The sequence below is a fragment of the Sordaria macrospora genome, chromosome 4 (assembly GCF_033870435.1).
Source record: "Sordaria macrospora chromosome 4, complete sequence".
Classification (NCBI taxonomy): domain Eukaryota; kingdom Fungi; phylum Ascomycota; class Sordariomycetes; order Sordariales; family Sordariaceae; genus Sordaria; species Sordaria macrospora.
Window position 1 is genome coordinate 3,419,262 of NC_089374.1, and position 15,210 is coordinate 3,434,471.

At 52.6% G+C, this 15,210-nt stretch overlaps 2 protein-coding genes and 1 non-coding gene across 3 annotated transcripts; 1 reads left to right on the plus strand and 2 right to left on the minus strand.

Annotated features, from left to right (window-relative positions):
- Nucleotides 1–488: 488 nt before the first annotated feature.
- Nucleotides 489–5,040, plus strand: SMAC4_08103 (uncharacterized protein). Its single transcript, XM_003347163.2, has 2 exons — nt 489–3,568; nt 3,621–5,040. The coding sequence occupies exons 1-2, from the start codon at nt 947–949 to the stop codon at nt 4,839–4,841; spliced, it is 3,843 nt and encodes a 1,280-aa protein (XP_003347211.1). The 5' UTR covers nt 489–946; the 3' UTR covers nt 4,842–5,040.
- Nucleotides 5,041–5,425: 385 nt separating this feature from the next.
- Nucleotides 5,426–5,497, minus strand: SMAC4_13652. The gene has a single exon. It is a non-coding gene; the product is annotated as a tRNA-Glu (tRNA).
- Nucleotides 5,498–10,335: 4,838 nt separating this feature from the next.
- On the minus strand, nt 10,336–13,223 carry SMAC4_08102 (uncharacterized protein). The gene is made up of 3 exons (XM_003347162.2): nt 12,075–13,223; nt 11,163–12,015; nt 10,336–11,097 (listed from the first exon to the last, which is right to left on the minus strand). The coding sequence occupies exons 2-3, from the start codon at nt 11,938–11,940 to the stop codon at nt 10,679–10,681; spliced, it is 1,197 nt and encodes a 398-aa protein (XP_003347210.1). The 5' UTR covers nt 11,941–12,015; nt 12,075–13,223; the 3' UTR covers nt 10,336–10,678.
- Between the last annotated feature and the right edge of the window lie 1,987 nt (nt 13,224–15,210).

The following is a 15,210-nucleotide window of genomic DNA, read 5'->3' on the forward strand; positions in this document are numbered from 1 at the left end:
GACTCACCGGTGCGGCACGTCTCATGCCCTACGGGAGGCGGAAGTGGACGTTAAAAATAACAACAACAACAAAAAAAAGCCGGGTTTGAGGCTCTCCGCTGGCCTAAGAGGTGCTCCATGCGAAGTATCTGAAACCAGTTTAAACCGTTAGCTGTACCAGAACAGAAAGGTGAGTTTTTGTTCGTCCGCCATGTAGAATCATGTCATTCCAAGTGAAGATGTGTCGCTGTTAGCCATTTTCGTAAGCGTGTTGTTTACATGCACAAGCAGGTGAGGTCACTCAGGCTGTCCTTGTATGTTTGTTTCCAGTTTTGACCAGCCAATGAAAATCGTCAGTCAGGGGCAAGACAGTGGAGGTCCCCCCGTCCCAGGTTTGCCTGCCGCCACAGCGCGGTGTGGGTCTCTGCGCCGGGACCTGGACGCATTATGGATCCCATCTGATTGACGACCACAGCGGGATCCGGTTCTTGACTTCGTTCCACTCCAGCGACACAACGCGACGTGCACCTCTTCCTGAGTCCCATCTCAGCTTCCATCACCCATTTCTTTTCAAGACGACCCATCCTCGACACGTCAACTCACGGGGATTTTCAGGACCACGAGCCCAGAAATCGCGGCATTCCCCCGTCCATACAAACGCGTAGCTGCGAAACTTTTGCTACCTTTCCTTTTTCTCTTTCCGCCTTCTTTTCCGACTTGTCGCCTGCACAGGAGCGCAATGCACCCCTCTTAAATTATCGCCAACAGCCATCATATTTTGAGCATACCATCACATATACGACTCTATTATTCCGTCCAAGACTCCAGACTACCTTGGCGATTGCCGGAACCAGGCACGAATGCGAACGGGAACACCTCTTCGACTCGCTATCCTCCCCCGCGCTTCCGTCCGACTATAATATCCCCAAGCTGCGCGGCACCAACAAGTCCTCACCAGTGATTCACAATGGCCTCGGCTGCCCTCAATGGCGCTGCCACCAACGGCCGCGGTGTCTCTCCTGCCTCTTCCGTAGGAGGCTCCAACGGCTTTCCCAAGAGCAAGCGCTTCACCGACATCCCCTCGACCATCGACATCCCCGTCCAAGATCAAGATGACGAAGCTGTCGAAATCGACCTCGAGGTCCTCGCCGATGACCCAACCGAGCTTTGCACCCTCTTCGAGATGGAGGGCGCCGCCCGGACGTATTGGATGACAGTGTCCCTTGCCTACGCAAAACAGAAGAAGATCGACTTCGCCATCGAGATGCTCATCAAAGGAGCCAATGCCATGCAGGCCAACAACCCCAGAGAGAAGCTCAGCATCGTCACGGCTCTCTGCTGGATGTATTTGTGGAAGAGCAGGGAAGCACCCAGAGTCGCCCCCGAGGGCGCCCTTGTGTCCGAAGCAAAGACCAAGGAATACTATCTCCAGCTCGCTACCCAGAGTCTCAACGAAGCTTCGCGCATCAACCCAGCTTTCCCTCCTCTCTTCCTGGCCCGTGGTGTCCTCCAGCTCCTGAGGGCGTCCCTCCAGCCACCATCAAAGGCTCCCGGAGCAGTCGACCCCGAAAAGACCGAGACCTTGCGCGCCGCCCTCAAATCTTTCGACGACGCCCTCCGAGTTTCTAGCGGCGAGAACATGCTTGCCGTTATTGGCAAGGCCCGCGCACTCTTCTCGCTGAGCAGGTATGCAGACGCCTTGGCTGCCTATCAGGATGCCCTTGCCAGAGCCCCAGATCTTGTCGACCCCGACCCGCGAATTGGCATTGGCTGCTGCTTCTGGCAATTGGGATACAAGGATGACGCCAGGATCGCCTGGGAACGAGCTCTCGAGATCAACGCCGAGTCCAAGGTCGGCAACATCCTCCTGGGTCTCTACTACCTCGACGCGAGTGGACACGTCCCCATCAACAGCCCGGAATTCATCAGGCTGTACAAGAAGGCCATGACCGAGTACACACAAAAGTCCTACAAGCTTGACAAAGATCTTCCCCTCACATGCGCCACATTTGCCAGCTATTTTCTGTCCCGGAAGCAATTTGATCATGTGGAAGCTCTTGCCCACAAGGCTATCCAGTTCACTGATGTCAACGCCATAGCGAGTGATGGCTGGTACCTGCTCGCGCGCAAGGAGCATTACGCCAATAACCTCGAGCGTGCTGCAGATTACTACCGTCGTGCTGATGATGCCCGAGGTGGCACTGAGCGTGGCTATTTGCCGGCCAAGTTTGGTGCGGCGCAGCTGTCCGTCATCAAGAACGACCTGGGTGAGGCCAAACTTCGCCTAGAGAAGATGATTCAGCAGGCGAAAAACTACGAGGCCATGATTTTGCTCGGCAACTTGTATGCCGAGGAGGTTTTCGCCAACCAGTATGCTCCGGTCAAGGAAGATAAGTCTGCCGAGGCAAAGAAGGCCATTGGCCTGCTGGAGAGCGTGCGTTCGGCGTGGAAGGATCCTAAGAAAAGCCTCGCGCCAGATGCCGCTGTGCTTCTCAATCTAGCCCGTCTCTATGAGACCGAGAACCCTGACAAGGCCCTCCAGTGTCTTCAGCAAGTCGAGCAGCTGGAGCTTGACCAGGTTCCCCATTCAGAGCGACCAGATGAAGTTGAGGGCGAAGCTGCGATCAAGGCTGCGCTCCGGAGGTTCCTCCCGCCGCAGTTGCTGAACAACATCGGCTGCTTCTACTACCAAGAAGAAAAGCACGAGCTTGCGAGCGAACTCTTTGAGGCCGCGCTCAGCTCCTGCATTAGAATTGGGGAGAAGAACGATGATACTGACACCGACGCTTTGGTCACCACCATCAGCTTCAACCTTGGCCGTAGCTACGAGGCTCGGGGCATGTCTGACAAGGCGGTTGAGGTGTATGAGGGCTTGTTGAAACGCCACGATGACTACGTGGATGCCCGCACCAGACTGGCTTACATCAAGCTTCGGAATAACCCTGGCACCAAGGAGGGCCCTGATGCAGTTGCCAAGCTGTACCAGGAGAACTCTTCCGACCTCGAGGTTCGTGCTTTGTATGGCTGGTTTCTCGGCAAGCTTAGCTCCAGGAAGCGACCTAGCAACATCGCTGAGGACCCGGAGCAACGCCATTACAAGCACACCCTGCAAAACTATGATAAGCATGACCGTTATGCTCTCGTTGGCATGGGAAATCTGCACCTTATTTCTGCTAGGGAGATGCGTCGCGAGACAGAGGCAGACAGGCAGAAGCGGAGTGCTGCCTACAGCCGTGCTGTTGAGTTCTTCGACAAGGCGCTCCAGTTAGACCCGAAGAATGCATATGCGGCTCAGGGAATCGCCATCGCACTTGTGGAGGACAAAAAGGACTACAAGGGGGCATTGCAGATATTTATCAAGGTTCGCGAGACCATCAAGGACGTGCACGTCTTTGTCAACTTGGGCCACATTTACGCCGAGTTGAAGCAGTTCACGAAGGCTATCGAAAGCTACGAGATCGCGCTCGGAAAGGAGGGTAAGGCAAAGGATGCCAACATTCTCTCATGCCTTGGCCGTACGTGGCTGAACAAGGGGCGCGCTGAGCGTAACTTGGACGCTTACAAGACAGCCTTGGAGTATGCCCAGAAGGTACGTTGATTCGAACCCACAAGTTGACTGCAGTGACTAACGCTTTTCTCAGACCCTAGAAGTTGCCCCTGAACAGGTACACTTCAAGTTCAACGTCGCTTTTGTGCAGATCCAACTCGCCTCGTTTATCAACGGTTTGCCTGAACACCAGCGTACCTCCACCCAACTCGAGGAAGCTGCGTCAGGTCTCGAGTCCGCTATTACCGCCCTCGACGAGATCGCCGCCTCGGACCACCCACCCTATCCCAAGCACGATATCGAGCAGCGTGCCAACATGGCTCGCAACACTCAGCGCAAACAGCTCGAGCGTGCTCTCGCCTCCCAGCGGGAGTACGAGTCCAAGAACAAGGAGAAGCTCCAGGTTGCACTTGAGCAGAGACAAGCAGCGCTGAAGAAGAAGGAGGAAGAAATCCGCAGGAAGGAGGAAGAGGAGCGCGAGCGCCAAGAAAAGATCAAGCGAGAGAGAGAAGAGATCGCCGCCCGCGACCGCAAGCTAGCGGAGCAGAGACTCGAGGAAGAGCGACAGCGTCAGGAGGCGGAGATGACCACCGACAGCGAGACTGGCGAGAAGAGTAAGAGGCAAAAGATGAAGAAGGCCAGCAGCACGCCTGCCAAGCGCGAGAGAGGTGGCGAGGAGAAGCGCGAGCGGAAGGGTCGTGCTCAGAAGAAGAAGAAGACGAGTCGCAGGGACCGAGACGATGACGATAGTGACGCCTCGGGCTCGGATGCCGAAGAAGGCGGCAGGAAGAGCAGGCCACCCAAGAAGCAGAGGCTTACTAGCAGGAAGACCGAGCCTACTGGCAAGTACAAGAGTGCCGAAATCGTGGTCGACAGCGATGAGAGTGACGAGCCTGGCATGGAGATGGATGCTCTCGAGAGGGCTGAGAGGGCCCTCGAGAAGAAGCAGAAGCGCAGCCATTCGCCCCGTAGTGGAGGGGAGTATGACGATGACGAGGATGAGCAGTCCAGGAGGGGCAGAAGCCGGTCAGAGGAGAGTGTCGATCGGATGGACGTCGATGACTCCAGGGCCGACGCTGGTGGTGACGACGAGGAGGAAGAAGCCACTGTCTCAACAAGACGCCAGAACAAGCGATCAAGAAGAGGCAGGATTCTGGACGACGACGACGACGATGAGGATGAGGATGAGGGTGGAGCGGCCGCTGAGGCGGATGCGGATGAGGGAGGTGATAAGGAAGAAACGAAGGAGGCGGCTGGCTCGCCTGCTGCTTCTCCGGCCAAGGCTGATACCGTCATGGCTGATGATGAAGAATAAAAGGCCGAGCGGGTTGTAGTAACTATGAACATGATCTGAGAATGCTTAGAAAGGAGTTTAGGGGAAAAGAGTTGTTTCAACGCTTGCTTGCATTATGACGCCGCTGGTGTCGATTTGTATATCTTGAGAGGTATTTCTTCGTGGTACATAAAATGGTCACGACAATGGCGTAATAAGTTTATTGGATGTTGTCGGTTGTTCGTTGCAAAGTCCCACCCTACCATCTTGATACTACCTACACAAATTGCCTTTCTGGAACGTCATAGTACTGAATGTGCTTCAGAATTCGTTCAATATCATCAGTACCAGTTTGACATTAGAAATATACGGACCACTTACTTACTATACGAAGAGAAAACCGTTCACTGGCCATGGAGTGCAACGCTTACAGAAACCATTCTAAAATTGAACAACCGTCAATGCATTTGCGGAATCTTAACACCTAGAACAAGAGCAGATGGAGATTCGAACCTTGCTTAGGAAAAAAAAAGGAACAGGAAACATGAGAGATGTTGCGTATCCAATCGCCGAAGAAATGCGAATAGTGATTGATGATTTGAGGTGCCAAAAAGCGAAAAAATATACTCCGGTACGGGGAATCGAACCCCGAGCTTCGCGGTGAAAACGCGATATGTTAACCGTTACACTATACCGGATATTGTTATAAGAAAGGCGTTGTGCCAAAACTTATAGCTAGCAAATCTAAGCGCTCCACTATTCCACGTTAGATAGATAGTTTCACGGTTCCCGTACAAAAAAAGGCTGCAAATGCACGCATCGAGGGACTGTTGGTGAGGACTATACTGTGCGGGTATATCCTGGCAATAAAGTCCGTCACCCAAACCAACATCTTTCTCCAACATTGCAAATTTCACCGTCTGACGCGACGACGATCAGCGTCGAACAAGGCTCATATCATCCACCAGTTCCTTGACTCTTCTTTTCGGACAATCATGAAACGTACCATCTCGGTGTATGAAAGTTACGAAACCGAGCGATTCCTTTGCTTCTTTACCTCACAATCGTCGACAGCTGCCACGCGAATCTGTCACCGACGATAACCATGCAGCAAACGGCTCTCCTCGTGCTTTGCAGCATAACTTTTCAATGTCGGAGCGTGACAAAGTCGAGGTCTCTGTTCCACAAGGCCCTCAATACCATCAGAATGGCAGGGCCGTCTTTTCTAGAGACTTGCGGCGTTCGCGGCACTACCATAGTCAATAACTACCATGACCCTACCGTACCGTGGGGACGATTACGTCTGGACTCTGGAGAAAAACTCGAGGGACAACATCGATATCACCTGTATCAAGTTATGCAAAACCTGCTATGGATGGTCGGCGAAATTGAAGAGATTGGATCCCCCCCCAGACGTCCGGAGCAATACACTAAACCCTTCTACTACTACTACGAAGAACAGGATCCAGGCAAGACAGATGAGCGGGCACTGGCGGATCGAGTCATACAAGACATTCTTCTCTTCCCAAGTTCCCAGGTTTACTTCACTCTCGTTCCTTTTTTTATTTGGGGGGGGGGGGGGGGGGGGGGGGGGGGGCATTGGGACCCAAAATACGACCACTGGAAGAAGGCTGCCAGGCAGTCAGGCAGAATTAGCGGTGTGCCTACCCCAAGGAGGGAAGGTTTCGCCGCCGTCCGTGTGAGTGCCCGACATCCATATTGTTCGAGAGTTGGAAAGGAAGTTCCCGCAATCCGCAACACACCCGCAGTCTTGCCAAGCGGCTGTTGACAGGTTGTATCGGCGTTTCTACCACAAGGATCCCAGCTGTTGGTGATTGTCTTCAGATTGTCTTTGTCTGACGAGAAAAGCGGCGCAGACATTGTGAAAAAAAGGTGAATGATGATTGTTGTTGCACCAGAGCCCAATGCCTACCGTGGGGCGCGTGGACATGGACATGGACGTGGTCCATGATGAAGCAGCAGCAGCGGGCAGCTGATCCGCGTGAGATGCCAGGAACTGTTACTGCACGACCACCAAAACGGTATTGGGGAGCCAGGGCTACCGGGGTTCTTACTCAAGGAAAACCTCATAGGATGGATGGAAAGAGAGTTGGGGTTGGGTACCGCTTTTTTGCCTCAAAAACTCTTTGTCCGAACACCGCGTGTGCGGATATGCTCCTTTCCCTCCCCAGAGAGGTTCCGGAGAGATCTAGTCCGCAACTCCCGGCTCCGAGATCTCTGACACACTCCCCGGCGTGCCTGATTGGCTTTAGACCCTCATCCTCTGTGGTCAAGCGAGACAAGCGTCATGCTTCTTTCTTCTCTCAGGCAATCTCGACGCAGTTCACTCGTCAAGTTTGCGATTTGCTTGCGCGAGATCTTGCCACTCCATTCCTTGTGATACCCTGACGCAGCAGGACAGAACAATCCATAAACAGGCTGTCCGCCAGTTGGGCCGGGCCAAAATTCCAAAGACCAACAACCAAACATACCTAGGGTATCCATGGGGTTGGGGGTTACGACACCAGAGACATACATCACTGCACTACACTACACGACACGACAATCTTGCTGCTGCCACCACTACTGCTTCTTCTGCTAATGCCGCTTCTGACGCTGCTGTCACCCATCCGATCGTCTAGTAGCACAGATCTCCAACAAAGCTGTCTGTCCGTCCCGGGTGCATACTCGTCTCGGCAGAAATGATACTAGGATGATCCATTTTCAGCCATATGCCAGTGAAACAATCGTTTCCCGATTGTCGACAGACCGCTTGTTCTGTCATCATGCTCGTGGTGGCAGTTGCGGGCAGCAGCAGCGAGGCGCGGGGAGAGAAGCTCGGGGGTGGTGACTGCCCACGCGCGGACTGGAGTTTGTTGGGCTGGGTCTCGGGATTCGTATCTCTCTCTTCTGGCCTCACCTCGGGGGCGGCGCTTGGAGGGGGAGACGAAAGAAACTGAGACATTGATCCATGCTGGAAGCCTTTTGTTGTTAGGGCTCTGGCTAGCTAGGCCAGGCTTACCACCCAGTCTTCTTACATCTTCCTCAGTATCTCGCCTGGGTCCGTCTGAGGTATGAGGTGTGGGTTGGGCTGGGTAAGCAACAACAACATTCCCATTCCATCAGACCCGAAGCACACATCCACTCACAGCCTTTTTAATGTCTCTCCCCCACCTCCTATGCTTGGTCTACTGCCTAGGCAATTTGTGAGAAACAAGCAGGCAGGTGTCACAAGATACGTCTGTCCAAGATAACTGTCAGATTGTGCCGGCGGGGCAGCTAAGCCTGACTGACAAGTTGCGGTAAGCAGTCATCAGTCAGGTCAGTCAGTTCTCGACTCCCACAAGATCCCAAACACTGACTGACAGAGAATTCCCGAGATTTGGCTGCTAGACTTGACCTTCCCTGTCCCTCTTGTCCTAGTGTCAGCACAGGGGTTCTGGTATGGTAATCTTACCTGTACTGTATCGACATACAAGAGATACAAACGCAGAGTAGGCGGCGCAGGAGGAATGTATCGACGAGGAAAGCACAAGCCGGGAAGCCTGCATTTGTCTATTTTCAATATGGCTGAGAAAAGCAGGAAAGAATAGGGACCTACCTCTGGCACAACCACAACATAAGTCTCCACGTCATTTCTTGGTGCTCCGTGCCCTTGCCTCTTCTTTTTTTTTTTGTGTTTTCTGCTGCTTGTGAGAGGGACCTACCTGCCTCGGGGGTCTGTATCGGGCCGGGGACCGACAAGTGGACAATGTATTCATGCCGGCTGTCGCTATGTATGAGATTCCGCAGTGATCCTTCTCCCAGTCACTTGCTCGTTGGTTCGCTCGCTCGGGTACTCACCAAAAGGTTCCGGTTCCTTGACCGCCTCTCTTGTTGGGCACATAATAGGCGTCTTGTGCTTGCCGTGCTGCGTTTCCTCAAGGGCCTGCTGGCCTGCTGTCCTCTTAGCGTCGCAATTTTTAATCTATTTTGTGTCTCGTATGCCTTTATCGTCATGCATTTTCGGATCTGCTCTTGTGCTCCAGCAAGCAGCCCGGCTAGCATGGTGGGCAATTGTTGGCATACCGTGGATGACCTGTCTGCCTATCTGTCTGGCTGTCTGTCTGATTGTGTCAACGTATGTGTGTGGGTGGGTGTGTCACCAACCAGCCAGCCAGACATGCCAATCTGGCATGGATGCCCCTTTTTAGGACCAGCCTCTTTGACGAAGCTTTGATGGTAAAGAAGCAGGAGGTAGGCGCGGGGGAGGAAGAGGGATCATGGTTAATGTAGGGTATTATGTCGTGTACGGGACCGGCATACCGACATATGCTAGCGAATAGACGATGTCTGGTTGGATGAGGGGTGGGGGTAAGGAATTGACAGAGAGGCCATTGTTTGGTGAGGCCGGGGACGCGAACGAAAGAAAACATGACGGAGCTCGCCACATTTCATGGAATAAAAAGCACGGGCATCGCCGGGTTACAGACCCGAAGATTTGAATGGGAGATGGGGATTTGGGTTTGGGGTGAATACAAAACGTGTGCAATGGTTCGAAAGGAAATTACCGAAGGAGGCTTCGGGCATGACGGAGCTTCTGGATTGGCTATGAGGGGAGGAAGAAGATTGATGTGCTTCTGTTTCGGAATTCGGGAGCTTAAACACACCCTCTTCGTTCTTTCCAAATGAGGCGTCCAGTGCAGTCCTGGTTACTAGCATGGCGTACTATCATTTGCCCAAGTCATCATCAGGTGGGTGTTGAACTGACCGTGGCAGCTTTTCTCCCTCGGACCATCAAATACAAGAAAGAACCACAAGTGGAAACTGGGCAGGCATCAACAAAGTCCCCGCAATAGGGCAACATGCATAATTTCAGTTGGTATCCATGGAACCTACCTACCTGAAAGACCATTTTCCGATGCTACGGTAGACATGGATGGAATCTGTGCAAGGTTCGACGTGTTCGGTTTCGATGCATCTACCCATCATCCATCATCCATGATCCAACGTATCCAACCCGCAAACCCGCAAACCATTCAGACAATCTTCATAGTCCAGCCCAGCCGCCCACCCTCGTACACATACATTCACATTGGACAGATCCTTGCTCGGTTTGGCGCTTTTGTGCCCCCAAGGCCCAAATACTCCCCTTAATGCATGTCTTGACGTCCGACATCTAGGGTGGCCTGGGTGGGGACTTGGTCCTTGAAAAATGTCTTACATATAATGCTAGTGGGAACAGATCCCAGACCCATGGCCGGGCAGGCCCCATGTAGCCTATGAATGAGATGGACTAAAAGATGCCGTCACCTTTTGGCTTAGAGATGGCTACTGCAGAGCGTAGTTAGAGCGCAGTTTGTTCGTACACAGTAGTGTTGCCGGTTCGAAAACACTGGGGTTTTGTACTACCTGAGTCCAGGATTGTCTACATCCCTACTTGCCTTCCTTCCTGACTCATTATCCACCAAATAGTATGGAGAACGGAAAACTCTATGAAGTGATATCTTCACTTTGACGAGGGAATCACTCATAAAGAAGATTGATCAAGAGATGTGTTGTCAAAAGTATTTTGCTTGATGCTTTTTAGCAAGTACATGTTGTCTAAGCAATTGAGACAACCTCTGACAGCCCGTTTCTTAGCCCTGATGGGATATCTCTCCAAGCCAAAATGCCAAATATGCTGTGTGAATGATCCTAGGGTATACCCTGCCCGCCACCCAGAAAAGATGCCACCCAGGAGCGGGATAGCCAAAAGAAGAACCAAAGGAAGCACATACATAACCAACCGTCCTTTTCCCGTGCTACCAATGCTTGTCCAAAACTCCTTCATCTCCGGTTAAACATGCCCAAGATAATACAGATCCGAGAAAAAAGTGGCTGTGACGGCCGCCAAAGATTTAAATGCTTGCATGGTGCCCATGCCCATGCTTATGCCCGTGTCCATAACTCTGATAATGAGGATCCATCTCATAGGACTCGGAGCTCTCACGGCTGCTGTAATCAAGCACGCCGCTGTCGCTCATGGGAGCGGCATACTGCGGTGGTCGGACGTCCTCCTCAGATTTGGGAAGGTTGAGAAGGTTGCTGATTGACGGCTCGATACTAGCGCTGCGGCCGCGGCGGCTGGGAACGCCACGGCCGGGGCCTGAGCGGCTGTAGTGTCTCGTATGGGATACCGAAACCGTTCGAGTTCGGCGGGCGATGGGTGTTGCGTTGGCACGATAATGCTTCGCGGCCTCGGTCTCGGCCTTTGCCTGTTCGATAAGGAGCGGGACTTTGCGGCGACGGGCGTTGATGAACCAGTTCGAAATTTGGTCTGAAAAGGAGAAGCAGAGTGAGTAAAGAGGTGGCTAGACAGTTTGCTGTCCTATTGTCACTTACTCATCTGCATATTAGTTTCTCTCATCATCTTTTGTTTCTCATCTTCGGTCGGATAAGGATGATTTAGGTGGCCGTACAACCAAGCATACAACTTCTCCGTTACCTCCTTGGGAAGGTTGCCACGCCTCTTATTCTTGCCCCCATCGCCGCCCCGAGGGCTCACAGCAGAATCAGATTGGCTCCCCCAAGGATGAGGATAGCGCGTGCGCTCGCTGCGGGCACGCTGCTCGTAGTGGTTCTGCTGAGGTCCGGTTTGAGGGTAGACCGCGTGACGGTGTTCCGGTAGTGGGCAGTATGAATCTAGGGGATACCAGTTAGGAGGGTAGGTATCCCGGCGGTGTACGGGCTGGTGTTGACCATGCTGACTGTAGCCACGCTGTGGCTCGCCGTGTTGATGTTGACCGCTGTATTGGATAAGGGCGTCCGAAAGAGGCGGGCGAGGAAGCGGGCCATTGGGGTATGTTTGTGATCTGGGTTCTTGGTGGCCATAGCTCTGTTGCGACAAGATACTGATGCTGGGGCTGGCGCCCGTGGCTGGCAGACGATCCGTGGTGTATCCGTGGGATTCTCCAGCATCGATGCTCTCCTTGTGCGTCTGAGATTGCCTGCGGCCATAGTCCATGTCCAGATTATCAAGTTCCGGAATAACGGACCGGATGGGCGGCAGTGTCGAACCGGGAGACGGAAGCGACCGCGGGTCGCTCTGTGAGGCACTCATATTTAAGCCATGCATATTCTGGGCCTGGTGGTGCGGTGGATGAAAGAATGATGTTGCCATATTGTCTGAAGTAAGAAATGCCCGTCGTGTTCTCTTTGAGTGATGGACGGCTGGTGGTAACGAAGCCAGCGTGTGCTAACACTCGGGTTGTCAGTTTTATTAATCTTGAACGTCGTCTGTCAGAGGCACATTACCTCTGGTCCTTGATTTTGACCGAAGAGCGGATCCAATGGTATTTGTAGAACAATAAGGCAGAGTGAAAAGCGACGAGGAGTGGAGGAAAAGGGCCCAAAGTATTGTGGCGGGTATGGGTATTGTTATAAGATTGAGGAAAAGAAGTCGGATATTCGTTGATAGTTGTCACCCCATCAACTGCGTCGGAATTTTGAATATATCTGAATGAGGCGAAGATGCAGAACAAACTAGAAAAGATCCGGGAGTTGCTGGTACCTCTATTGATGTGTGCTGGTGCTGTTTGTCGAGTTCGGACGGCGTAGATCTGATATTAGAGCGTCTCGAAGCTTTCAGGTGTTGTCCGAGACTACCTTGTGTGTAGATATCTTGAATGCACCACTTGTTGCAGGGCGTCTCTGGATTTCAAGTTGTGACGGTCTCTGTTGTCTTTGATGTTGTTATTCGGGAGTGATGTTCTGCGATATCCCCCTGAGGCTCTCTTTTGGTGGTAACCACGGATGTTGCGTCTTTGCGACAGCACGTCTGTATACAGAATAAGATGCAAATCCCGAGATTGTAAATCTGGATGGAAATGTAGGGCGGCTGCAATGGTCTTCGTATGCAGTATGTATCTCTGGACGGAAGGCGCCCAGTAGGCCCGTTGTCAGGAGTCCCCCGGCATGTCGAACCCACGGCTCATAACGAACGAAGGAGAAGAAAAAAAAAGAGGTGAAAGCCGGGGATAATTTGTGGACAATAGACGGACGACATGGACAGGGCCCCAACACTGTCGCCTCGGCATCACGCAACCTCATCTCTCTCCCACTCTCTCAAGTGCTCTGTGGAAGACATATGGTATGGTATTGTAACGAGCTGGTACTGTCTTGCCAGGGTGTGGCAATACAAGTAATTACGTATCATGGCGCGCATGGTTTGGCTGAGATGTCAACGCCGGTGCATGCACCTACCGGACAAGGGGCAAGCGAGCACGGCCCAAGGTACAGTTGTACTTATCCAGGGTCGGTACGTACCTACCGAGCTACCATTGCATCTTGACCTTTCCCTCCTCACATGCCACTGCAACGACCGTTGCTGCCACCCGACAATACCATTGAAATTGCATTTATGTATGATGGATTGGATACGGTACGGGCGGGGATGCAACTGCTACAATTTCAAACCTGGATTGAACGGTGCAAGCCCCCGACACCGCTGATATATGTAGGAGCTAGCTTCCTTTCCCCGAAACATGGCTCCATCCACCTTCCGATAACAACAACACATTCTTGCCGCATCTCATATCCTTCCTCATACATTGTACAGGCACCCGCAGACCCAAGACCGGGGTTTACAGAGAGAGAAATTGGTTTCCAAACTGCAAACACGTCACAGCTTCGGCCGGGAAGCCATGTCGTGCACGCGTGTATCGCCGAGGGGGGATGCCGCCGGCGTGCCGTCCCGCACCCTGTCGAACTTGTCTAGTCTTTCGAGCTTTTATATGGCAGCGGCATTCCGAGGAATGAACTTTCTTTCTTAAGAAACCGTTGATTGAAGTCTAGCTCTAGCCCGTGCAAGTTTCAAAAGTCGATGAGTCTCTGGATTTTCCCTCCCCAATGGTGGAACTGAGTTGGAACCAACTTATAGTACTGGCCGGCGCTGTTTGGCTGATTCCATCACGACAAACACTTGACGGACCTGGACACACGGCAGACCCGACAGCCACCGCAGACGCAATCATACGTCGCCGACCACCTGGCGGCGTACTTGACCACGGCGTCGACGGCAGAAACCTGTTGACTGGCCTGAGCTAATGTAATTCTCGTTCGTAATTCTTCCAGTCCACCCAACCGGAAAATGAGGAGACTTCGGAGATGAAGGGGACGATCGGACTTCATCGATCGCCGCCGGCTCGGGGGAAGTTTGCTACCATTCAACATACAAGTGTGTCTTGGCGAACGATCTTCTGGTGACTTTAGGTTCGACATTGTCCGATTACAGGCCTCTACCAATGTTCAACGTCGAATTAAGGCGTGAAAGTGCCATGGTTTATGGATTTGTCTCTGGCCTTTTCGTTCTAACCTCCGGAATGTGCGCAGGTGCGGCGGGCCTGACTTTCCTCGCAAGGCTGCAGGAAACCTCATCAAAACGAGAGATAACTAAGCTCTTTTTCCACAGTCCTATTTCCATTCGTTTTACCCAACCGGACCTGTTTCCGACAATTTGGCAGGGCACTGTCAGGCCTGTCAGCCTGCCTGTCATGGCTATCAAATGTTAAACGTCAATTAGACCTGAAGCAACTAAGGTAGCATTCGGAGCGGGCTCCGTCCTGATTGCAATTGCGTACCTTACCAGCCTCGCCAGCATACAGGTAGGGGACCAACCTCATTCACAAATTTCCCCTTCAGGTATGTATAGTATGCTTGAAGCTACATAAGAACCGACACCAACCAGGTAGGTAGGGGTTGATGGATTAAAAACGTACTTGGTTGGAATGAGTGCCAAAGTTGATTGGGAATTTGTCGTGAACGTACCTCGGCGCATCGGGGCTCCTGGAAAAGAAGCGGAAACAGTTTTTCTCATCTTGTGTGTGAAGAATCGCGACTCAAGGCCGCTCAGTCGTCAGCGGATAACTACAAAACTTCGAATTATCCCTCACTTGATCCAATAGGTAACGTCCGAACTCTCTAAATGAACCAACCAGAACAGGCCCCAGGGCCCTGGATGTCTGTAACAAACTCCTGGAGCAACCCCCGGGTGGACGGATCCATGGGGCCGAGGTGTGGGGAAGGTCGTCGAAGAAGAGACAATCCAGCCAAGAAGGAAAACGGAGGTGGTTCACCAGTCTCGGAACCGAATGACCCCCAAGGACTCTTTACAGTTACCCGTCTCCCGTCCACTGTTCGACAAGCCAAGCAACCTTATTTGCCCGGATAGGGACGGAAGTCGACTGGAATGTGGGTTTGCTCTCTGTTTCGCTGAGTTGAGCACGGTAGTACTCGAGGAACCATCATGGCGTAAATCAGACGGCGAGATATTGTACGAAGAAGGCAACTTGGTCGCTGAGGCTGCCCATCATTGCGACGTCGTGAAGGATCGCGACAACGATACTGGCCATGGAACTGGCATGCGAGCCGATCTAATGAGACCGCCCCTCAT